General features: G+C 39.3%; 1 protein-coding gene across 1 annotated transcript in view; it reads left to right on the top strand.

The window, feature by feature from the left end:
* Positions 1-26,856, top strand: part of Mybbp1A (MYB binding protein 1a) — a 114,114-nt gene that overhangs the window by 15,155 nt on the left and 72,103 nt on the right. Inside the window, exons 5-8 of the mRNA XM_067159573.2 lie at positions 2,801-2,995; positions 5,897-6,110; positions 15,364-15,538; positions 22,970-23,103. Coding sequence (XP_067015674.2) covers positions 2,801-2,995; positions 5,897-6,110; positions 15,364-15,538; positions 22,970-23,103 — 718 coding nt within the window. The remainder of the gene's footprint in view (positions 1-2,800; positions 2,996-5,896; positions 6,111-15,363; positions 15,539-22,969; positions 23,104-26,856) is intronic.

The raw sequence follows: 26,856 nt of genomic DNA, 5'->3' as shown, positions 1-26,856 counted from the left end.
GTGATAAAATGGTGCGACATGAACATGATATGAAGCATGAAGTCTAGTTAAAATCACAGATTAAATTGTTGTTAGAAACAACGAATTGTCCAATTATAAAACAACGTGAGTGGCTGCGCGAATAAAATTATATGCGTATTGTACATAAAACAGTGTGATGGTAATGCCACATTAAAATAGCTTTCTTGATTAGAAGATGGAGTTATACTGATGATGCAAGTTGACCTTGATTATGTGTTGATAATAGGGGCCTAAAAAAGGAAAAGAAAAATATGAATGAACTAAAGAATAAATTCAATTAAAATGTGAACTCGCCTCCTTGCCTGTCCTACGTTGACCACTCCACCTCAAGTGTCAAAGCTAACTGAGTGACGTCCTCGAAGGTCGTTGAGGACTGACTGTGAGGGGAGGTTGAGGAGAGTTTGATGCAAGGGGAGAGGCATAAGGTGGTAAAGTATTACTCACGCACCTTCGTGAAAAGAATTTATTGATTAACTCCACGAAAAGTATATTGATTTCCTCCGATATCTCATTAATATTGTAAATCGGGTTGCAATTTTGATCAATATTTATAAAAAGTTTTCTAAAATATTCAATAGATTTGCTTTCTTACATAAATGAAGAATTTGAAGGTCTCAAATACACAAATTTCTGCAAATCAATCGTACGAGATCCAAATGGTATAAGCAAGTAGAGAAAGTCCTCGCTGAATTAGGATCACCATATCTGCAGAATAGGAATATAATCAGAAAAATTGTTCACACAAGGGGATTTGAGGAAGATGATACGAAACCAAGACAATGTACTTGGTCGAAAGAACAGAAATTACAGCAATTGATGAAAGTGAGGAACTATTAGGCAATGACGGAAGCTCGACAAAAATGTTGATTGTGCATGGTCCTAAGTGATCCATTTGCACAGAAGGAGAAGAAACACCCATATTAACTTACGTGTCTGAGACCTGGACGTGACTGGTAAGGAGGAGAGTAGAATTCAAGTCAGGGAAATGGAAATACCTAAGAAGTATAATAGGAAAGACAAATTGAGAAACAAAGATGTGAGAAAGGAGGTCAGAATGGAAAACCTGCATGAGAGAATACTGTATAAACTTTAGCATATTAGAAACCAGTATATAGAATTGAGGAGCATCATCTTATGGATCTTCTGTCTTTTACTGCCTCTTTCCACCTGTATTTTTTTTGTCAATCTTATGTTAATTTTAAGGACACTTCCTCTTAAGCATTGCTTTGTCAATTTTATATATTTTTCATCTAAACAGTGTTATGTGGCTGAAGATGTTGATAAAATACGAAACATGTACCACTTTTAACAATTAAATTGCCTTAAGCAATCATTGTATCGACTAGGTGGAAAATAATAAATACTTAATTGTGAATCTATTGAAGTGCGATACGGACCATGAAACTGATTTTATGTAATGTCAATACAGTGTCGATACTACACTGTCAATACAGCATTGATACTACACTAGAAGTAGGAACTTCAAACAGACTAACACTGCAGGTACATTAGGACATACGTTACATCTTGAGAAATGAATGATTGACAACATTGTTTACTACGGACATCCACGTCTACATGAGGCATTTTCTGGTTACACAAAATTGTCGTCTGACCTACCTTCTTTTATTTGGATAATTTTAGCAGCGTTTTCGGCAAATTCTTCGATTTTTTTAGCGCTTCTTGACATACTATGATTTTTATTCAACATTCCAGGACATTTTAATCTATACCGCCTCTATTTGACGGCGTATTTTCATGCTAATTTTAAATATTGGACTCTAACCTGATCAAATACTGTATCTTTTAACTGTATTGTTCTTATCCTGTGAAGCCTTGGTTTTGATATTCTTTTCTCCAAACGTGATATATATTGTTCAAGCTTTTTATCAAAAAGATCCATTTCAGTGTCAGACATGGATTATTTTTTAAAAAAACGTGTGACAATTACTTTTAGACGAACATTTTAATTTTTCTAAGTGATTTTAGTATAAGTTCTGTTTTATTCAATATTTTTGTGCTGTAATCATTATGCAACCACAGTATCAACACTTGTAAATGTTCATCAATACGTTTTATGTAAATTGTTAAGATTCCTTAGACCAGTGTATGTTTTAAGATTGAATGAGGCTGATGATGCCCAATAAATAGTGGGCGAAACATGTACCTTTAAAATTTTGGTAATTTCTATGTGTTTTTAACCATACAATAGTGGAATAAACTGTATTGAATAGGTGGTATTAAAATTACTCCTTGTATAAACTTTGTGATTAGGAATGAGTTAGCCTGAAAATGTACAATGTCCAGTGACAGACCTATTACATTGGTATTATAAATTTACTCATTCGGGACAAATAATTCAGGCTCCCTAAGGTAATCTACATCCATATAAAGTTAAACCTTTGCCTTTTGCTGGTCTTGGCACCAGATTTTTTCATTTCATTGTGTACTGCACTACTATGTAATAAACAATGCTTGGGGCTTAGTAGATTTGAACCCATTAAATGAAGTTCCTAGAGTAGTGAATGATTCAAGAGGCATTAAGATGAAGTGAGAGATCGAACTGATTAATTCTGTAGGGGTAAGCAAATGATTGTTATTTTTTTATGTCTGGCACCTAAGAAATTGTTACTGTCTCCTACAATTGTTTCTGATTTGTCCAGCCGTGGTGTAGACTATAAGATTTAAAAAAATGTTCTCCTCCAACTTCTGCACTGTGCCAGTCCACTCATGGTAAATTTTATGCTCTTTAAGTGAGATATTGGTGTCTTATCGACAGAATCCATCTATGTTAACATCTCTTCGTCATCCAGTGTATGAGGAGTTCTGTAGTCAGTTGGCTGTATCGAAGATCCTTCTCCCCTTCTGGACCATGGGTGTGGAGCCTCAGTTGATTCGTCCAAACCGCAATAGGACACTAGCTGTCCTTGAAATGTTGCAGCATATTCTCAAGAACCTGGACGACAAGACCAAGGTAAGCTCATCAAGTAAATGACATAGATTTGCTTTAGAGTTTGTTTTGCTCCTGTAGCTCATGTGGATTCATTTCGCATCTTATAAAATTTTCAGTGTTAAGGTTTTTTTATACTTTGTATGTAACCATGTATTGCAGTTTTAATTGCTTATTTGGTTAGAATATGTTTCACTGATAAAGGGAAAAGACCTAGTTTTGGTGTTCTGGAATTGTTTTCTGTGGTTTCCCATTCGCACCAGGCAAGTGCTAGGGTTATCCCTTAAAAAAGGTCACATTCACTTTCTTAGACCTATGTGTGTCAGAGCAGTATAAAAGAAATTGGAAAAAAAAGTTTTCTGGGCCTTGGAGAAACCATAAGTAGCCACAGTGAAAATCTGTGTATGCATTATAGTACCTAAAAAAAAACTTAATAATCTGATGGTAACTCTAATCGACTATTTTGTCATGTTACCTTTCACGTTTTCAACATTATGTAGTCTTTTGTGCATTGAGTCTGTCAGTTTTTCCAGGTTTTACTTATCCGTATGCATCTGTAACTTCTTCACCACACCTTGATGTTTCAACCTCTTGATCCTTATTTTTCATATAGTTCCAAACTTTCTCTATGCAATTTAGGTCAGGTGAGTTTGTCACGTAAAAACCAACCATAATTATAATTCAAAAACAAAAAAAGATGTGTTACTCACTCCACTCACTCCGTAGGCTTCTGGGGGACGTGAAGTTCCTGTGCTGATCTCACAATAGTCTGTTGTTGTGTTGAAAAAATTAATTACCAGGCGAGTTGGCCGTGCAGTTGGGGACGCGCAGCCTTGCATCCGGGAGATAGTGGGTTCGAGGCCCACTGCCAGCAGCCCTGAAGATAGTTTTCCAAGGGTTCCCATTTTCACACCAGGCAAATGCTGGGGCTGTACCTTAATTAAGGCCACGGCTGATTCCTTCCCACTCCTAAGCTCTTCCTATCCCATCGTTGCCATAAGACCTATCTGTGTCGGTGCGACGTAAATCAAGTTGTAAAAAAAAAAAATTAATTAATAGCAGCTCTTTCTGTCTTGAAACATCTCCTTTACTTTTTAGTTGTTCTCGATCTTTCTATGGATGTAAAACTGCTTGTCAAAACTCGAACCTTGATCTTGATGATATGGAATAACCACGCAAGGCAGACAACTGTCTTATCCTGGATCAGTTGTAGCTGGAGAAAACAAAAAGCTTGTCACGTGCAATGTTAACTTTACTCTGTCATTTAAACCAAAACAAATGTGACCTTGCTGTTACGCTTGCTGTCGAGTGATATTTTTTATTTATGCATGTTCTGGCTGTTCTTCTCTCTACTTTTAGTATTTTGTCGATTCTGTTTCTCTGAGTGATTTTAAAAACATTTTTGCTTCTATATCTCACCTCTGGTTGAACCATGGTCTTGTAATGTTTTATTTTTAACCATTGTATATTTTTTATATTATGTAGACCATGTTAATTTTTGAGCTAATAATAATAATAATTCTGATGGCTCGGTCAGCTTCCGCTTCGTACGCTAGCGCTGAGCCACGTCCGGGGGGCCATCTAGTGACGAATGAATGTACCATTTCCACTTCTGTTATATCGTCTAAATTTCAAAAAGTCATTGTTTAAGAAGGCTTTCTTGTGGACAGTCGAGATTTTCTTCCGAGGACGCAGAGCACAGTTCTCTGCAAAACTTAAAGAATTTCACCTTATTTTCTTGACATGGCATAAGCCCAAAAGCCTATACAGTATCATGTGTATAAGTACGGGCCGTGAAATCATCAATGGCAACAATAATAATAATCTTATGGCCTCAACTACCGTGTGCAGATATTTCAATTTGACGCCATCTGGCTATCTGCTCGTCAATTTTGACGTTCCGATTTACTGTAGGCCCACTAAATGGCATACAGAGTAAACCAAAACTCTCTTGGGCATCTATGGATGATATTTAATGAATTTTGTCGGGTAAACACCAAATGTGTCACCAGAGATCTTTTACGTGCCGACATCGTACGACATGGAGTGTCGAATGGACTTTTTTCCACCCTTCAGAAATCAGACAATCTCTGCCGGTTTTGAACCCCCTATCTTTGGATCTGGAGGCGACACTCTACCACTGATCCACTAAAGCAGCTAATTTTTGAGCTTTTATCATTTTATTAGTTCTTTCTTGCCATGCAGGTTTCTCGTCCTTGTTGTATGTTACAATTATTCCTAGGTATTTAATTCGTTTCACTATTTTTATTCTCCAGTTATTTACTGGTATGAGGTTTATTACTAGTGGATCTGGTACCATTAACTCGGTCTTTTTTGAATGATGTCTGTAGTTCTGTTTTTTGTGTTATATTTTGTAGACTTATTTGATTTCTGGCTTCTTGAATGTTTATAGCTAATAACGCTAAATCATCTGCGAATCCCAAGCACCGAGCTCGATAGCTGCAGTCGCTTAAGTGCGGCCAGTATTCAGTAATCTATAGATAGTGGGTTCGAGCCACACTGTCGGCAGCTCTGAAGATGTTTTCCCGTATTTTCCCATTTTCACACCAGGCAAATGTCGGGGCTGTACCTTAATTAAGGCCACAGCCGCTTCCTTCCACTTCTTAGACCCTTCCTATCTTATCGTCACCATAAGACATATGTGTCGGTGTGACGTTAAGCAAAAAAAATCCCAAGCAAGTTTATTTGATCTTCCTTGGTTCCAATTTTCATCTTCTTAGTATTTCCCTTGTACCATTCCCCCATCACGTATTCTATTATTATTATTATTATTATTATTATTATTATTATTATTATTATTATTATTATTATTATTATAGATTAGAAAATCAAGAAATCCTTTGTATAATTGACTAGAGTGGTCCAATGTAGGCCATAAAATGTAAAATAAATAAATAATTACAGATTCCAGAGCTCCTGACTCGCAACTTCTTGGACAACATCTTACGGGGATGTAACATAAAGGAGCCTGGTAATGATGTGCCTGCTAAGGCTCGCCAAGTATTCGGGCAAATTGGGATTCTGCTGCAGGGTGAGGATGTAGATGATGCAACTCGATTATCTGTCCTGAAGCGGCTTCTGTTCTATCCTGGTGACTTCCTATTTGAGAAAATTACTGGTAAGGCTGCTTTCTTTCCGTACCCTGTTAATATTTTGTGCTTAAGATACTATTGTGCTTGAACCGAGAATGTACATTCCAATTTAGAAAAGAGAGTTTGTATTCTTGTTGTTTGAAAAGTCTCTTTTTTTGCAGTCCATTAGTAGTTAGAATTTATATTTGGTGGACATTGATAGGATGTTTTTAAGTGAGGCGTTCCAGGACAGGACGACGAACCTGCCAGTGGTTGATAATTTTTTGATTGTATCTCCAGGTAGCTGAGACCATTCCTTGTAATAACACTAGCCTGGCATGAAAACTGTATAGGAGTTGAACCCCTAACCTATAAAAATATATATGTTGCCATTAACGCTTTCACGGCCCGTACTTCTAGACATGATACTGTATAGGCTTTTGGGCTTACGCCGTGTCAAGAAAAGCCTATACAGTATGATGTCTATAAAATATCTATGATTTATTTGGTTGGAATTGGCAGTTATATTAACATGTATTTTATCATTATTATTATTATTATTATTATTATCATCACTAGTTTATGCAGTTTCCTGTTATTGGTGATAATTGTAGTTCGGCTTCTAATTATTGTATTGTACATATCTGCGTGTGTACATTTTATTCATTTTGGATCATATGTTAATTTACATATGTTCAAGTTCTGCTGTGCTTGTATAACCATGGAAGATATATATCTGTCATTGTGTACATTTGAAAACAGGTCAGCTTCTTTTAGCAACAATGTTTAAAAATATCACCATTGTTTAAAAAACAGAGGTGTGGTATATGATATAATAAACATCAATAGCAAAACTGTTAATTGTATAGTAATCCTTCATGAATCGGAGTTGAAAAAGAATATAATATATAAGAATTGTATCTGGTTTTGAAAGTTATAGGGAGATGCATGTGGTATTAAACTTGTAGAGTGAAGTGTTGCATAATATATTGGCAATTTGCTTATATCATCCATCACCTAAAATACATGGAGTGTTGTCATATCAGACGTGTCCATAATATCTTCCCAGCCGGGCTGAGTGGCTCTGATGATTGTGGCGTTGGCCTTGACCCCAACGTGGCAGGTTGGATCCTGGTTCAGTCCGTTTGTATTTGAAAGTGCTCCAATATAGTACGCGCACCTTTTAGCAATACACGTACACCCTAGTGCTAAATAAATCAACCTCGGGTATCATCGAGATTCGTACTGGCAACCTTTGAAACACAAACTATGAATCACTTATGCATCGCTGTGCGATATCTAGCATACACTTTATGCATTAGTACCGTTGTTGTTTATACAACAAAGCCAAACTGTAGAATTCATGCTAGGAACAAGATTTGCATCGAGAAAAGTTATGTAATGTTATAAAATGTGCGTATGACACAGTTGTTGGCTTACGATAATAAAGGTTTAGAAAATTCATATTGATCGATCATATTATTGATTCGATTCAGATTTCATTTTCATTCAGTTGGCAGTATTTCCGGAACCGGGAAAGCTCCCTCCTTACTACTCACCCCGGACAAAGAAATATCGCTAAAAGGTGCACGGACTATAAGTCAGCCTCGTGTAGGCAGATTTACTGGCACGTAAAAGAACTCCTGCGGGACTAAATTCTGGCACCTCAGCATCTCCAAAAACCATAAAGGTAGTTAGTGGGATGTGAAAACCAAGGAATAATAATATCTTTCTTTGCATTAGAGGATTATAGTGTAGAGATTGTAAGAGGCGAGCAGAAGAGTGTAACTTGTATGGATGATTGATAATGTAAGCAAAAGTATATGCGCAAATATATAAGTGACAAGGAATGCAAGCAGGATTTATTAGCCTACAGTAGAGGATATCATTGAAAAAGGAATAGAAATATTTTTAATGTTGCCGGGATACTGTACTAAAGGAAGTTGGCGTGTTATTAAAGGTGTAATGGATCAGCTGATTGAATTCAAGGTCAAAGACATAATGCTCAGCCAATGACTCTTCAAGGTCAATGGAAAATTTTGTGCTGACTATTTCTTATTATAAACAAAGGAACTAGTAAATATTTTAAAGGTATGTGTTAGAATGTAAATGTATTGTTTTATTTTTTTAAAGGTATTAGGATCATTCATTGATGTGAAAATTATGGATGTATCAAGTTACTGAGATAAAGCACCTGCTTTAAGTTCTAATGGGATTTATATGTATATAGGAGATTGTAAAGTCTAGATTGCGTCAGCCCATGGGCAGTCAAATGAAAATCGAACACCCACCATAGCACACATTCTGCGCGAAAGGTGGCAACTCACAGGTGCACGTAGTTGTTAGGTTATGTCTTTGCTGATGTGTGGACTGCTCTTGTGTGTTTGTCCCCCTATAGAAATGGAAGCAAGTAGAGAAGAGGTGTGGTTCACTTTCTGTGCTGGAGTACGCAAAACTCATAGTCGCATGTCTGCGGTCCATGGCGAGTGTGCACAAGAGGCATAGGAGATTCCAAGAAGACTGCAAGACGATGTGTGCCCAGGACAGGCCCCTCGAGCCATTACCCCTGATATGATAGGGCAGATTGATGCCCTTATCCAGGAAAACCGACGAATCACGGAGGAAGAAATTCGTGATCAGGTCGCATATTAGCCATGCTTCCGTGCAAGCCATTATCAAAGACCACTCGTATTTTCGCAAAATATGCGCGCAGTGGGCTCCACATCAACTGGCGAAGGTACCCTTCAGTGATTTGCTTGGAAAATACTTCAACATCCTCCGTACTGCCGAGTTTGTTCACCTTATAATGTTTACATTTTTGGCCACCTGAAGAAAGACATTTGTGAACATCGGTTTCATTCAGGCGAGGATGTGCAGACCTACCTCTTTCTAAAAAAGTGGAATCAATCATCTCGTCCAGTGGGATAAAAATGTATTAACGCTTTTGGTAATTACTTCTGAATAAAACCATTCCATTGTCACGTTGTAGCAGATGTTCTGTTTTCATTTGACTGCCCCTTATAGATATTAGTTCAGGTAGGAGTGCATGTTACAGCACAAGGTGGCGTGCTCGCCTTTACTACTTTGAAAATAGTCGTTTTGAAAGCTACAGAAATTGCATAGCCTGTGACAAATTCATAATGCCCATATTGCTCTGCATGAGAAGGGCGAGTGCCTACTGGTCCCTCTCCAAACAACAGCTAGTCGCACAGCCAGTCATTATCAGCCTTATAACGAACCAGACATATGAGTGCAACTGTAGTAAGTTGTTACATACATAATTTGCAGAGGTTTGATTATGAAATGAAATGGCGTATGGCTTTTAGTGCCGGGAGTGTCGGAGGACAAGTTCGGCTTACCAGATGCAGGTCTTTTGATTTGACGCCCATACGCGACCTGCGCGTCGTGATGAGGATGAAATGATGATGAAGACGACGCATACACCCACCCCCCGTGCCAGCAAAATTAATCTATTATGTTTAAAATTCCCGACACTGCCGGGAATCGAACCCGGGACCCCTGTGACCAAAGGCCAACCCGCTAACCATTTAGCCATGGAGCCGGACGATTTGATTATGAGTAATTGTGACAGTTCTCATGTTGCACTGTTCATTGATACAAAGTACAAAAATGGAATTACCGTATATCTTTGTGTATTAGACCCCCTCACGTGTTCGAACCCCCCTGGCTTTTCGAGACAAAGAAAATTTAAATTTGGTAAGGAGGTTGAAGGAAACAACTGGTACCGGGATTTGCCTGGAAGTGAAAAATGGAAACCTCGGAAAACCTTTCTCAGGACAGTCGACAGTGAGGTTCGAACCCACTCCTTTCTCAAATGCAGAGCTTGGTTCCATAGCCATATCATTGGTGCAAAACTTCAAAACAATATTCCTTAATCCATGGGTGAAAATGAAAATCCACAGCCTGTTTCCAGTCATCTGACCGGGTCAGGAATGGAATGAATGAAGCCTCCATCTAGCGACGAGGATAGGAAATGTGCCGCCTGCCGCACTCCTCAAGGACAGTGATTAATGACTGACAGATGAAATGAAATGATATTGTTGCTGGAATGAAAGATGATAGGGAAAACCAGAGTACCCGGGGAAAAACCTGCTCTGCCTCTGCTTTGTCCAGCACAAATCTCGCGTGGATTGACCGGGATTTGAACCACAGTATCCAGCAGTGAGAGGCTTCAATCCATGGGTAAATAGTGCAATTTTTTAAATCATCATTATTATTATTATTATTATTATTATTATTATTATTATTATTATTATTATTTACGTAGTTGTGTACGAACCTTAATTGGTATAATCATGATCGTATTATTTGTGAGGTTATATGCTTCTTTAGTGATGACAGCTGATGGCGGAGCTGTTGAGGATCAAGGCAGCCTTCAGGCTGAATACCCAACATACAACATGTCATGAAACGTCTGCTGTATATACATATTAATGCCTTTATTTAATGTAAGAACACGTAATTAATAGTATATAATTTATTATTACCTCTATATACGTTGTATAATCCAATGTAACATTGTGCAACACACTGTAATAAGTCCAGAACAATGTTGTGTTCAACCAAAAATATGTAGAAAGTTCCTTACATTGTAACTAGGCTGTTGGAAACTTTCAAATTTACGAGAAAATATGTTGTGTCATACTCTTCATGAAGCCTGGCCAGGCAACGTATATAAAGAGGCAGTCTTGTGAGTGAGAGTGGAGTGGTTTTTAACAAGACTTGTGTGGAAGTCGTGGTAGCTGAGTGTTTGAAGTTAACTCATTGGGCCCGAGCCACGGAACCGTTCCGTGCTTCGTCTCAGTGGACCAAACGCCAGACCACGGAACTGTTCCGTGGTCTCATTTTACTACGTAATTCAACTTTTCCTCAAGAGATGGCAGAGTGAGTTGCATTTGTGATGTGTGTAGGGACTCTTTCTTTGCAATGTTACATGTTCTTTGCTAATATATATCGATAGTGTGCTTGGTAATATTAGTTTGAAGTGGGCTATCTCTAGCTTTGAGATTTGCTTGTAAACAAGATGGCTGCCACTATAGAACTGATATTTACCGATATATAACCCCCTTTAGGAAGTAATGATGATTAGGAATGTAATTTTTTCAGTGAAATTAGTAGTAATATTAGTACTAGTGTGAGCAGCACTCCTGAAGAACAAATAGATGTGGAAATCGAAGAGGAAGTGCAAAGAGAAAACTGTGTTACAGCTCACCAGGCGGGCTGAGTACGGTCCCGTGATGCTAATAAAATAAAATGTTTTACAGTATTCCTTGTTCTGCAGTTTGTGGTATGAAAGCCTTTTGTTTTCATGTATATTTAAATCTTTAATGGTCTTGTAAGTAAGAAATTTCTCACGATATGAAGCGACACTATATTTCCTCCAAAATAATCCCAGCGCCAATGCAGTTTCAATCCAAGAAATATGCAGGGCTCAGTGGGTTAAGTATCTGAATTGGTTTTGTTGGGTTGGTAGTTGACATGCAACTCTTGCAGTCTCTCCTTATCCTTATTCGTCGTAGTAGCATGTTGTTTCATGATGGCAGTTCATTAGTGCGTGCGTCTGGAAGATGTAAATATAATTTGTAAATAAACTAGTGTACACAACTGACAGCATTTTGTGTGCGTGTTTGTGAGTACATCAGCATGTCAACATGCGTGGCCACTCTGCTTGGTTCATAGTTGCTATAGGCTTTACGTCGCACCGACACAGAAAGGTCTTATGGCGACGATGGGATAGGAAAGGCCTAGGAGTTGGAAGGAAGCGGCCGTGGCCTTAATTAAGGTACAGCCCCAGCATTTGCCTGGTGTGAAAATGGGAAACCACGGAAAACCATTTTCAGGGCTGCCGATAGTGGGATTCGAACCTACTATCTCCCGGATGCAAGCTCACAGCCGCGCGCCTCTACGCGCACGGCCAACTCGCCCGGTGCTTGGTTCATAATAGGGAGTAGTATCTTGGCATCAGGTCATTCGAAAAGAGGGGGCCGTTAACATAATAACTCAGTGTACCTCTTTTATGGTTGATTTTGCAGAAAAATTGGTCATGACAAAATTTAGATAGAATATTATTCAGAATTTTTTTAGTGTACCCAATACCTTTTCCTGATAAAGTGGAACATAAGAGAAATATCAGTGCTGGTTGTGTGGAAGTCCTGCTGCCTTTGGGGAGTAGCAATGGAGAGCACCTTGGCAGCATACAAAGGACTTCATACATCTGTCTGTAGTCTACTTTTTTTGAGATATTAACATAGTATTTGGTTCTTATACTGGAAGGATGATACCAAGTGCAACAGTAATGCAAGAGAGATTAAACTACAAAGTGCCGCAGAGAGTATGGAAGTGAATTCACCACAATAAGCCACTGATAAAATCATATCCACCTGCATGCCTCAGAACCTCAGGAACAACTTGAGAACAGAGGTAGTTGGCCATGTGGTCAGGGTTGCGTAGTTGTGAGCCTTCATTCAGGACAGTGCTAGAACATTCCAGGCTACACACAGAGAAATGCAACAGCTTAGGCAGGTCTTTACCGATGCACGAGCCAGTACTTTGCACATGACAGAGTTCAGTGGGAATTTATAAATTTATAAATTAAATTATAATTTATAAATTTATAAATTCCCACCCCCGGCGGCTTGGTGGGGAGGGAATGTTTGGTGGGGACAGTTAAAAGATGTCTGAGGAAGGTTCTGGGGAAGACTGTAATTGGTGAGGAGGCACTCAGAACACTATTGGTGGTGGTAAAAGCCGCCATTAACTCAAGACCAATAATTCGAGACGATCTGAGACACTGACTCCAAGTAGTTTCCTGAATGGTACACGACTAACTGCCCTGTCCACCGGCTCCAAACCAACGACCTAAATTGACCTGAGAAAGGAGGTCAGAGGCCACAGCCGCTACCTTCTCAATCCTAGCCCTTTAACCAGCCATGGGTTGCCAAAAATTCTGTGTGTGTTAGTGCGACGTTAAACCACTAGAGAAAATTACAAAACAAAACATGAGGTTCCACTACATGCAATGAGTCATATTGAGTTTCGTATTGCCATCAACTATACATAAACAAAGAAATATTGTAGTGCCACCTTTTTCGTTCAGCATTTAATCCGTCAGGAATCACACGATAAAAATTAGAATACGATGTTTCTTCCAAATGTAGGACATCTTCAGCTACTAGATATGTGGAGACTAAAACATAATTCAATTAAAAGAGGGAAATCATGTCCTCCCTGTTGAATATCAAACACATGGCCCATTAGGTTACTAAGTGGAGATTACGATCAACAATGTTCACTAATAGATTAAAATACGTTGTCAATAAAATATATGACATTAGATACACTGATATGATGGAAACCCATTTAAAGCCATATTAGATAATCGTCGGCTGTAACTCGATCCGAGTATATATAACTTCTTCCTACGTACATTGACCAGTTCAACTCAGTTTATGGATGTGTTTACGATGACTAAACAGACCAATCCTGGCATAAAACATATGCCCATACATATCACACTGAATGGATGGAGGAGGGTTATAATTGACAGAGTTTTCTTGCTTGTCGCGTGGCCTCTTGATATCTGCGGTGTTCTCTTTCAAACAAGTTGACAGCAGTGAGCGGTCCACAGTAAATTCTTCCCATGTCTGTATCTCTATACCAGTTGTCTTCAGGATATGTTTCAGCTGGTCCTTAAAATGCTTAAAAGGGGCTCCATGAAGTCTACTGCAGGGGCAAAGTTCACCCTAAAGAATTAGGCGGGGAAGCCTGGTATCAGCCATGCGGTGAACATGGCCTAACCTTCTCAGTTGATGAGCGATGATTGTTGCCTCAATGCTATTTAGCTGTGCTTTGTCGAGAACTGCCATGTTGGTCACATAGTCCTCCCACTTAATATTCAAGATGAATCTCATTTTCTGTTGGTAGAAGTGCTCAAGTTTTTTTTATATCACGGCAATAGAGTCTCCAAGTTTCACAGCCATACAGCAACATGGAAATGACAACAACTTTCGTAGACCATGAGTTTGGTATGCAGTTTTAGGTCGTTATTCATGAAGGCTCTATGCATTAACCATCTGAATGCTGCATGAGCAGCTCCTATTCTTTTATCAACGTCTTGTTCACAGGTACACCATTTAGACAAGATGCTTCCAAGATATGAAAAGTGGTCAATCTGTTCCAGTGTTGTGTCTAAGATGGAGATACTGAACTCAGGAAGTGTTAATCCTGGGGCAGGTTGTGCAAGTACCTTCATTTTTTACGCATTAATGGCAAGACCGAAGCAATCACGTGCAGTTTTAAAGCAGTTGACCAACTGTTGTAGTTCTGCAGGTGTTAGAGCAGGAGATGCGGTGTCATCGGCTTACTGCAGTTCTGTCACCCGGATAACCAGAGTATGTCTGTGAGTGGTCTTGCCAGATTGAAAAGGCCTCCATCAAAACATAATTGAATCTCCATGCCTAAGTTGTTTGCAGATGATTCATGCAGCCTTATTTCAATCCATGAGTTATTGGAAATGAATCTGATACTGAGTTACCATGAAGAACTTGTCCAGACATGCCATCATGAAGAGCTTGAACCAATTCCACACAAAGTTCAGGTCATCCAAAATGTCTCAATACTTTCCACATGACAGATCTGGGTACTGAATCAAAGACTTTTCCAGATCGTAGAAAACTAAATACACAGGCTGCTGCTGTTCTCTGCATTTTTCCTGAAGGTAATAGTCTTCATGAAAAGCTTGTTGAAAATATAATAGCATTGTTTCTTAATGAATTAAACTGTTCATACATGTCTAGTAGCTGAAGATGTCCTGCATTTGGACGAAACATATCGTACTAATTTTTATCATATGATTCTTCACTGATTAAATGTTATATTGAAAAGGTGGAACTATAATTTTTTTGTGTATGAGGTTCCACTATTGACTACCTGAACATGATTTTCTGCGGTTTCCCATTTTCACATCAGGCAAATGCTGGGGCTGTACCTTAATTTTAGCCCATGGTGGTTACCCTTGTGTCACCAAAAATCGCTCTAAACCACCAGCAAAAAAAAAAAAAAAATAACATGAGGGGTTAACAAAAATGTAATCTGTACACACGCTAAGTGGTTGTTGCGTCAGTGATGGGTACAACAGCTAATTGTTTTATAAATTTTAAGCAGAGTTTCTCTGTTTACTTGATCTTTCCAAACATCCGTTGTGGATTTATTACCTGAAAAATAATGTGGCATGAGGAAGTGCCTTAAGAAACTTTTTTTTTCCCTTTCTCTTTCTATCAGGCACGAAACTAGTCCAGTTGCTGATGAGCCAGTTGAAAGGAGAAGCTATCAGGGAATTGGCAGAAATATACCGGGAGGTACTGTCAGCCGAGAAACCCAAAGTGAAAGGTGCTAATGGAGAGACAGGTTTCTGGACCGGCCAAGAAAGACTGTATGCTGCACAGTTGTTCACCAGGTAATTCTTGTTTATCAACATTCATTAACAAGCCTGTGTGGCTCAGGTGACAGCACGCCGGCCTCTCGCTGCTGGGTGAGTGCGACAGGCTTTGGCAGCCAGCACAATTCCTGTCCTCGCCGCTGGATGTCGGGGGGGCTTCGTTCATTCCTTTCCTGACTCGGTCAAATGACTGGGAACAGGCTGTGGATTTTCATTTTCAAACATTCAGTAATTAATCCTTTTGTTTGTGGTTTAAAATCAATTCATTCCAAAAAATTGAAGTACAGGGTGTGAACGAAGTCTGTATACCCCTATATTGAATTAAATTAAACTCAAACTTACATGATACTCATTATTTATTTAATTCTACTTACATCTTAGGAATCTAAAACATCCACATCTGCCCCCCGTGGTCTCTGCACAGCTGTATACGCCGCCATGTTCTGATGCTCATATTAGGCAATATCTTTGGGGTCACTCTCTGGAAAGCTTCGCGCACCGCATTTTTCAGATCATCAGTTTCAACATACCGCTGCTTCCTCACCTGTTCCTTGATGTAACCTCAGAGTGCGTTATTGGGTGTTGTTAGATCAGGGCTCCTTGGTGGCCATGGAAGAGGAGCCGGATCATGGTCCGATCCAGCGATTCCCGAAGACTGCGTTCAGATGTTGTTGAACAGCCACTGTGAAGTGAGCCGGTGCCCCATCGTGTTGAAGCCAAACAACATCTAAGATTCCCACATTTGCATTTGCGGGTTAAGCCAGTCATTAATCATCTGGAGGTAATTGTTCTGATTAGCAGAACGATCAAAGAAATATGGATCAAACAGAGGCGTTTGTATCATTCCGGCCCAGATCATGACATGAGGTGGGTTTGACTCGATTTCGTGAAAAAATGTGGATTTTCTTTTCCCCAAAAATAAACATGCAACTACAGGAGCTGTGATAAATCACACATTCGTCAGTGAACTTGACTTCTGCCATCTGAGCGATTGTTTGGGATTGTTGCAACATCCGACCACAAGCATCAACACGTCTCTCCAAATCATCATCTGATAATTCATTGACGCTCAATGGACGCCAACAGCTCATTTTCAGATCCACTTTGATGTATTTCCTCATGCTTTATTCCAGTATCCCCAACTCTGACGCACGTTTCCATATGGATTTGACCAGGAATTGTTCGATAGAGGTATATGGACTTTTTACGTACTCTGTACTTTCTGCTGTTATGAAGAGGATTATTGAAACAGTCACATGAGGATTGGAAATGAAAATGTAACTTAGATGCTTTAACAACCGTAAATATTTAAGTAACATTATTACTACAAACTATGTTGGCAGTGTGCCCGTTTTTGAAAAAAACAGGGAAATAAAAATGTAGAAGATATACAGGAAGACAAAGGGAAATGACTTGCCATGTCTATCATGTCTATATTTATGTTGTTGTTTGAGTCCTCAGTCCATAGACTGGTTTGATGCAGCCCTCCATGCCACCCTATCCTGTGCTAATCTTTTCACTTCTACACAACTGCTCTAATCTGCTTATTATATTCATACCTTGGTCTACCCCTACCATTCTTACTGCCTACACTTCCCTCCAAAATCAACTTGACAAGTCCTAGGTTCTTAAGTTGTGGACCTTTCTCTACCCTTTGATAGCAGAAATTTTGACAAATCGATCTCCTCTCACCAATTTGATTCAGTATCTCTTCATCAATGATTTGATCTATTCATCTCGCCTTCACCATTCTTATATAATGCCACATTTCCAAAAGCTTCTATTCTCTTTCTTTCTGAGCTAGTCATCGTCCCATGTTTCACTTCCATACATTGCCACGCTCCAGACAAAAATCTTTAAAACCATTTTTCTAATTCCTATATCATTGTTCGAAGTAAGCAAATTTCTTTTCTTAAGAAAGGCCTTCCTTGCTTGTGCTAGTCTGCATTTTATGTCTTTCCTTACTTCTGCCATCGTTAGTTATTTTACTACCCAAGTAACAATATTCATCTACTTCCTTTAAGACTTCATTTCCTAATCAAATATTTGCTCCATCACCTGACTTTGTTCAACTGCACTGCATTACTTTTGTTTTGGACTTATTTATTTTCATCTTCTACTCCTTCCTCAAGACTCTGTCCATACCATTTAGCAATTTCTCTATATCTTCTACATTAAAATAACATCATTTGCAAATCTCATCAGAAAACAGTTTTGCAGTAGCCCATATCTTACTTTGAGTCTTGTGACATTGAACTCGCTGAGAACTACACCAATTAACGTGCATTTTCCATACCTTGATATTTACAGGTAATTTTGTTTTCTTCAAGCTCACCTTTTTATATTTAAAAAAACACCTTTTTTATATGTCAAAATGTGACCTTTCCTCTATGTACATTGTTATAAAGTACAATTTTCCTAATTATGTAAGTAGTTAGAAAGGAAACTTTATTTGTTTACGGCAGATTGTGGTCAGTCAGTCACGATAAACATAGGAAAAGTCATTTACACTGCACAATAATCAATGCAATAAAATTTCCATAGGGATCCTACATCACCTCAAGAACATCAACAAAAGCATATTTGTACATTTTCTTCTACAGTGAATTCCTGTTTCGGCACCGTGACTGACTGACATTGTGCGTGCAAGGCCATGCACACCTCCTCACCGTCCAGTCAGTTGCATTGGAGACACTGGTGAAGTTACAATTGAACTGTGGTAGTGAAACGGTAATTTGGGAATTCGCCAGCAGAAAGCAGCGAGAATACAAACAGCGTCTGAAGGAGAAAGGTCGGTATAAAGAATGGCAAGAAAACATAAAGATAGCAAAAAAGAAAAGATCTAAAGCAAGAATAGAGAAACTAAAATTACAAAATAGAATACATAAATAATCTGAACGGAAAAGGGACAAACTGGCGAGGGTACAGGAAGTTGACAGTCGTGCTGATATTGCGATGCATGACACAGCATTCGGAAGTAGTCAGCAGTATGGTAAATTCAGAAAACTTGTAGAGGAAGCATTGCCCTCTTCACCGTGAAAAGGAAAAGTACTTGTTATGTATTTATCAGAAAAAGAGGGTTTAGGAATTAGCCAGACAAGAAAATGTGTGCCAAGAAAGCAGCTATCGAATTATGTTAAAGCGGCTGTCATTAAGTTATATGGAGATATGCCATCTCATATCGGTCTCCAGGAAGAGACGGTTGTAAGAAGATCGATGTTAGTGGTGAGATCAGAGAACATTCCAAAGAGCCTAACACTCTACTATTTGCAGGTGATGTTCTGATCTGGGGAGAAAATGAAGCGGAAGTACAGGTGAAACTAAATCTTTGGGCTAAATATCTGTAAAACAAAAACTGTTGAAATGACTATCAGCAGGAAAGGCACAGATTCAAATATTTTCCTGGTGGGAACTCTGTCGCAGTCTGTTTCTAACTTCAAATACCTTGGAAGTATCATTTCAAAAGATAACACAGGAAACCAAGAAATACTTAATAGGTCTTGGAAAGCTTCTCAAATTTATTCTCAAGTGAGAAATCTACTCTGGGTTTTAAAATACCCCAGAAAGCAAAACTGACCATGTTTTATACCTACTTCATTCCAGTTCTCGCATATGGACTCGAAACATGTACGCTGGATTCACAGAGCAACAGAAATTAAATTCATCAAAGTATTGAACCCAAAGACCAGAAAAAATGAGATTAGAAATGAACACTGATCTCTATACATGGATCGCTGATGGCAGTTCTCCGCTGCAGGAGAAAGTACGCCAAGTTGAGCGCGCGGTCCGCCATGTTGGTGTACCCATCCTACAGCTCTCCTTATGGGGAAACAATGATAATGTAATCAATTTTAAATTGCAATTAATGGCACATTGGAATAATCATAAATATAGGGACATGTTCACTCAAAGCATAAGGACGTTGGGAGCACCGACACGTCATTCCGAGGTCAGTAAATATCCGGGATAGCAATAAACATGAGTGTATAATAACAGCCGACATATATTAACTTAGGTGCTGAATACATGCAATTAGCGATCGGTAATACAATACAAGTGAAAAATAGTTTCTGGAAACATTGCTGTAAATGTTATACATGTATGCCATGGAATTATGCATTCTTAAGGGGAGGTATGACTGATTTTTTTGTATTTTGAGCCAGAAACTTGTTTTTTTTTATTTCTACAAAAATAGCCCTATTCCTCCTCTTTCAGGAAATGTTTGTATTTTAGTAATTTTGGCTTATTTGAAGCTTGTAGAAGCCATTTAATATGGACCCACAGGACATTTAAAAGCCCAGAACCACACACTCTTCTCCTGTAACGGCAAAATGATAGTTTACTGTGTGTTTGTCGCTGGATATTCAAGTATTTCGCGGCGTATTTGCCATAGAAGTACACTTCGGCATGCTGACAGTCACTTGTTTACTACGTAATCAATACAATTACGTTATGTTAGGAAATATTGTAGTTTGAAATGACGGAGAGAATGTTGTACCTCTTCCAAATAGTACTGAATTTATATCTGCCACACATGTATACTTTGATAGTTTAAATATATTATGTATTTGTATTATTTACATTTAGGAATTCGTATTTGTGTTAATCGTAGTAGTACAAGCATGGCTCCCTTGTTTGTTTATATTTTACTAACATGCAGAAGTAACATGTGGTTTCAATTCAGCAAGTGAAATATCTAAACTTGTGATTTTTCATTGATGTACTTACTTACTCCTTGACGCTACGGTCCTTGCAGAACCTTGGTCTCCGCAACAATCTTCTTCCAAAGCTCTCTGTCGGTTGTCTTGGTCCTCCATCTCCGGACTCCCATGGTACGTAGATCAGCCTCCACCTCTTCTATCCATCGCTTTCTTGGTCTACCTCTACATCGTCCTCCACCTGGATGCCCCTCCAGCACTTTCTTTTCCCTGGCTGGAGTAGGCTTCTCACATTCCAAGTCGCTAATACCAATCCATAACCATTTCCTCGCCTAGGTCGTTTATCAATTTTATCCGTCTGGTTTGTTCTTATTCTTTGCGGCTTCTCAACAGTTTTTTTTTTTTTTTTTTAACGGGATAGAGTTGTCAACCCTATGCCCAACCCCCAACCTGGAGGACCAGGGTATCCCTTTTAGTCTGGATCATCACCTTCGACCTGTCCGGCAAGGGAGGCCCTACCAGTAGCTAAGCTACCGCCGGCATAGCTCTCAGGATCTTTCGACCACACAAGCCCCACCACCATGACAAGGTAAAGATACCATCGATGGGGTTTCATTGATGTATTTCATCTTAATTCCTTTGTAAATGTGTGGGGTATTGCAATAACATAGCACAGAACACCCGTGGAACTACAATCAGGAGGCCTGGCGTCACTGAACTAACCATAAACAAAGCAAGCGCGCTCCTCGTGGTCTACTGCACCGTGCGCTCTCTGCCATCTTACTACGCCATCCATGTATAGCGATCAGTGGAAATGAAGCAAACAGAAAGGAGGCTGGCATCAAAATACCTATTACCGTGTTTTTAGGAAGTCTCAGGATGCAACTGTTTGGACGTGTTATGAGGATGGATGGAACAAGTAGAGCAAGGAATTATTTTGACAGAGAAGTTATAGGGGAGAGGCCAAGGAATCGATGGATAGACACAGTGAAATCGGATGTCAGCAAGAGGAATATCGAGTGGGGAGGACATAAAGAACAGAAACTCTACTTTGACAGGAAGAAGTGGCGAGTGCTTGTACACCACGCCCGGGAAGCTGGAGCTGGAAAATGATGATGATGATGATTAAAGGAAGCCCACGCTCCCAGAGTTAAAAAGCTCATTGGTAGTTTCGCTGCCTCATGGCTCCTATGCAAAATTCTGTTATTGAAATATTTAAGTCATAATCTAAAGTGCGTAAGGACACAGAAATGAACTCCGTCAAATAATTAAAAAAATTACAGTACAGCGGGAACAGTTACCGATATCCGAGCTGCCGCGAACATGTTAACCACGTACCAGCCCTCTTGCCATTCTTACATTTTTGGCAGTCGAACCCGGACCCCAGAGGACAGCAGCTAATACTGCTAATCATTACGTTACGGAGGCAGACATGGCACCAGTGGTAATGACAGTGTCAAGGTACTTGATCTTGTCTGTCATCATCAGTGGTTCGTGGCTAGGAAGTCACCATTGTGTGGGTCAAACAGTTCTGGCTCTGTGAAGTTGCAGGAAGTGTATTCTCTTCATATCATATTCACCTGCTGTGTTATATTTCATTTGCTCTGTGTTCCATAATTTAGAGTGATACATTCTTGTGGAAAACTTCCTCTTTCCACCAGCAAGAAAAAGAGGTTGCACTTTAAGGCTCATTACTCACTGTCGACTGGTTGCCATCAGCCAAGTTGCTGGCAGCCACTAGACAGCAATGCTGAGATGTGTATTTACCAACTGGCTGCCGGAGATCTAGACAGCACTAGCGACACACTCGGTGACCAGTGAGACGGCTTCAAAAGGGGGGGGGGGGGTAATTTCGATTGTATTTTGCTTTTATTTTTATCTGTCAAAGTAAATGATACGAGACAAGTAATGAATATTAGCCTGTGTAGTTAATAAACTTACCTAAAAATAACCAATAATTTTTTTTTCAGGTGTGATGCACTGTGTGATTTTTGCATCCTGGCCTACAATTAACAGTCTCAGCCTATCCATCATATAGTCGAACAATTGTCCGGCTCTGTAGCTAAATGGATAGCATGCTGGCCTTTTTTCCAAGGGTCCCGGGTTTGATTCCCGGTGTAGTCTGGGATTTTAACCTTCATTGGTTAATTCCAATGGTTCAGAGGCTGTCTTCATCATTAGAATTCATCATAGGTAAGGCCCTATTCTCACAGAAGAGCAGGTCGCCTATCAGCCTTCAACTCAAACGACCTATACTAGGCCACGCTCTATATTATTGAAAGATTTCACTGACATTCTCACATATTTGAAAAATTTGTGATCATACTGTCTTGGGTCACTAAAGAAAACAAACATTCCCTTACTGCAACGCTCTTCCATTAGGGGATATACCCAATATTTATTTTTATTCTTTAGTTTCTTTTTCTTATGGATCCACAAAGCTACAGCGACAATACCTTCTATGTCTGTCTTGAAGCACGGATTATTGTAGACTGTTTTCCTTCTCTCTGGTCGCCGTACTGGCCGCTTGTGTTTGTTCTGTCAGTTTCTGGTCGCTGGCAACCATGGTTGCATAACGGCCCTAAGGTGGTGTTTCTTCCAAGAGAGTGCATTCTCTGTAACTTGTATAGTACGCGAACCTTTTCTTGAGCCCTAGTTCCCATTCAGCACTATGGAGCTCAGGGTTCAAGAAAAGGTTCGCATACTATACTCATTCCTCTCTGTGGTCATCTGATAATGAGTTAGTTATTAACACTCTGAAAGTAAAGCATTGTTCAATTTGTTATTGCAGGCTTCTGGCACGACCATCAGTAATGGAGGACTTGGAATGGAAGGAGAGGCAAATGAAGTTTCTTGTTGAAATAGGCTTGTTCGTCTCACCACGAAACGAGGCTGGAGAGTTCATTTATCGTTCTGGGTTATCAGGTTAGTAAAGATAACTACAGTCTTATAAATTTACGAGTTTTGTTTAAATTAATGGGCGATTAATGATTTCTTTATCCTGGCAAGATTAAGGCCAGGTAGCCTTCCACCACATTTAACATTTTACTACTAAAAAGCTATTTATTCTATCCTCATCTATATGCTGTATATATAATTTGAACGTGTAACACAATATTGTGGGGGGAAAATGCAATACTAACCTCTATGTGATATACATCAAAAGAAAGGTCTCAATCTCAGGATTATTAGAAAAATATTATTTATTTCATTAAGTCCTTTATTTGCGTAAAATGATCATTTATTAGAATAATACAATGCTCAGGTCGTTGCAGTTAACTGTATTTGCTGGTAGATGGCTCTACGAAAGTTGTCTCAATTGATCTTTCTATGCCAGCCCAGTAGAGGGCTCTGTGAAAGTTGTCTGTGCAGATCTTTCTATGTAAGTCCGATAGATGGCTCTGTGAAATAAAGTCAGAACACATTGTATTTGCTCACATATAACTCACATTTTTTTGACAAATAATAGGTGTGAACATTCTCGGCGCATGATATATGCGGGGATTTGTTTGCAAAAGATCATATTCCCAAAAAAGAACCATATAATTTGCATTAAGCTATTGAAACAAGACAACTGGCATACTTACCCTATGTATTGTCACTGCCTTCAGTCTCGGAACTATTCTCCCAGGCATCATTCTGGTTACCATCCCATACTGCATCGTCCTGACTTCCGTCCAACGCATTTGCAATGCCCGACTTCTAGAAACTCTTCACAATAACGTCTGTCGATACCATAATTCATGCCCGCATAACCCGATCACACACAAGTTAAACTGACGGCCTCTTTATTTTGCTTGGTGGCGTCAGCTCATGCTCCCCTCCTGCCATCCATTCGGCGTACAATTTACGTATGTTGTCCTTGAAGGGCTTGTTGACGGAAACATCTAAGGGCTGTAGACCATGTGTGAGTCCACCCGGAATTAGGAGATCAGTTTTCATTTCCTGAAGACGTTTCTTCGTGTCTTCCACCAAGTGTCCACAGAAATTGTCCCGCCCATTTATTTGAATAATACAATGCTCAGGTCGTTGCAGATAACTGTATTTGCTGGTAGATGGCTCTATGAATGTTGTCTCCATTGGTCTTTCTATGCAAGCTGGGCGTCGAAGCAGTGCACCTGGCCATGCCCCTCACACCATACGGACCCTGTCCTGGACAAGAGCTGTATCCGTCCATCCTTTCTCTTGAACCCGTACATGAATACCTTTGGGAAAATTTGCTTTAGGCACTGTTTTTCTTTTGAAAATAACATATGGTGGCAATTTTCTTCCGTCTGCGGTTATTGCTAGCATGATAGTGCAGTGCTGTTTTTCTGACCAAGTTGTACGTACAAGCACGCTAGATTCTCCCTTCTTGTTGATGGTGCTGTTGCATGGCATGTTGAAATTTATCAGGGTTTGATCTGCATTGCCAATTTGAGATAAGAGGTAATTGTTTTTCTTCCGCATTGCTGTCTCATGGCGATGAAAATCTATGAAATCGCTTGGCATTCTCTGGCAGAGAGATGTTTGCCTTCGCAGACACAATCCCTTTCATGTCATGAATCTATGGATCCAGTCCCGGCTCACTTTCAGATCCAAACAGCTGATTCGTCCTTGAATCACTAGTTCATGCACTTTGAAATGTAACGTCTCGTGTGAGATACTAAAGCCATCATTTCATGACTCCGTAACGTAATGAAGCAACTCATCTTCCAGCTCAGAAAACTTAACAGTTTTTGGGCCTTTGAATGCCTTACATGTTTGGTTGGTGGTTTTAACGCAGCTTTCTGTTTACGCCAGTAGCGAACATTAAACTCAGTCACACTGAATTCTACACCGGCAGCTTTGTTACCACGTTCTTCAGCATATTTTATAACTATGAGTTTAACTTCCATGTTTCTCCATAACTTAAAGATCGATCTACACAATAAAACGTAACTGAGAAAAAACAATGAAACATGAAGAGAGAATACTGGTACTTGTCGACAATACAACAAATGAAATAATAAATAAAGAGGTTCAACCTATTCGATACAAAAGAATAAGAAATGGAGTGATTACATTCTTATTTAATAATAATTAGAAGTGGTACCGTTTTCAACCCTAGTCCAGATCATCAACAGCCGATTAAAACATGAAAGACAATGCATAGGAAAAAGAAAAGAAAAGATCAAGTTCACTCCAGATCAGTAGAAGAGGCGATACAAAAATGACGGGGGTAGACACTGTAAAATTCAGAAGTAGTAAAATGTAAGTTACTTAAAAGAAACAGTGCGTAATTTTCTGAACAGCAGTATGGCACACGCAGTGTTAGGCAAAGTCTTATACAGTAGAACCTCGATTATACGTTCCCGGAAACAACGTTTTCCCGTATTATCCGTTCAAATTATGTGGTCCCGCGAGCATCCTAATTAAATCATGTTGTAAAAATCCTGCATTTTCCGTTCCTCGAAGAAACGATTTCCCGTATCAACCGTCCAGAAATTTCAGTCCCGTCAACGCTAAATCCTCGATCACGCGTTTTTCAAGTAACTGTATCTCACGAAAGGACGGCTACGGCATACTTACGGATCTTGGTGTTAACGTCTCGTCATTGCGGTAATTTGAGGAAGTACTACCCTATACTGGAAAAACGATCGGTGCATTCAGGTGGTATTGTTTTAGAGAATCGAAATCATAGTGTCCACAACAATTGGAAGGAGACAGAGCGCATTTCGACATCTCTACTTGAAGACGGAACGAGTTTCGTGAAATGTTCATACTTGCAAAACGTCTACATTATTGTCCAGGGTCACATGTTTTTTTTCTCGAGTGTATCGCCGAACAGGATTTCGGCACTTCCCTCAGGGCACTGTATAGTCACCGAGCTTTCAGGCAGGAATCGAAACTGCTCCTTCTTAACAGAAATGTAGTATTTTAATATTATCGTACGGTATACGATTATGTTTACAGTTCAACAATAATAAAGGTGTTTTAATTTGTTCCACCTATTCAAAAACACCTTTATTATTGTTGAACTGTAAAAATTTTCAATACGTACCTAAAATGAGATTTATAACATGTAATACGATTATGGTATCGAAACCAGACCAGATGTTGCACCTTACATACATAAAGCCATGCGAGGTTTCGGGATTGCCTATTTCTGTTTTGGTGTTAAAATGTTATAAAAACCGCAGTTGTTTTATTTGCGCATGTTACATTTAAAAACTTTCTATCATTTTGCACTCGTACTGACTTGTACAGCGAGCACGCTTTCCAACTGAGCTCAAGGTCGCGAATAACCATAATTTCGGAAGCTTTGATGTTATTTTTTCTCTTTCCAATTTCACTGTGATTAGTGACAGGCAGAATTGACTATAATGCATTCCAGAACTTTCGAATCGATACTTACGTCATTCGAAACCATATTCTCGAGTTCAACATAACCTTTAAAAGTCGATGTAGGCCTAAATTACGCGGTACAAGATTTCCATAAACTGACTACGAACAGTATACCGGCGGCCAAATTACAATGGAAGATTTTTAAAAAATGGGATTTCACCATCATGTTGGGTGCTTTTTCTTATCCAACGTGCTTTATTTCATTAGATTAGAGAATTAAAAACAACTTGTGCTCGATTGTTGTTTGGCTTGGTGTTCCGGGTACCGGTATGAGATTTTTCGGAGAGCTTGGCAGATCAAAGTTGCTGAACT

Source organism: Anabrus simplex, chromosome X (assembly GCF_040414725.1).
Source record: "Anabrus simplex isolate iqAnaSimp1 chromosome X, ASM4041472v1, whole genome shotgun sequence".
NCBI lineage: Eukaryota > Metazoa > Arthropoda > Insecta > Orthoptera > Tettigoniidae > Anabrus > Anabrus simplex.
The sequence above is the reverse complement of the archived record's forward strand: the minus strand, read 5'-3'. Positions and strand labels throughout refer to the sequence as shown.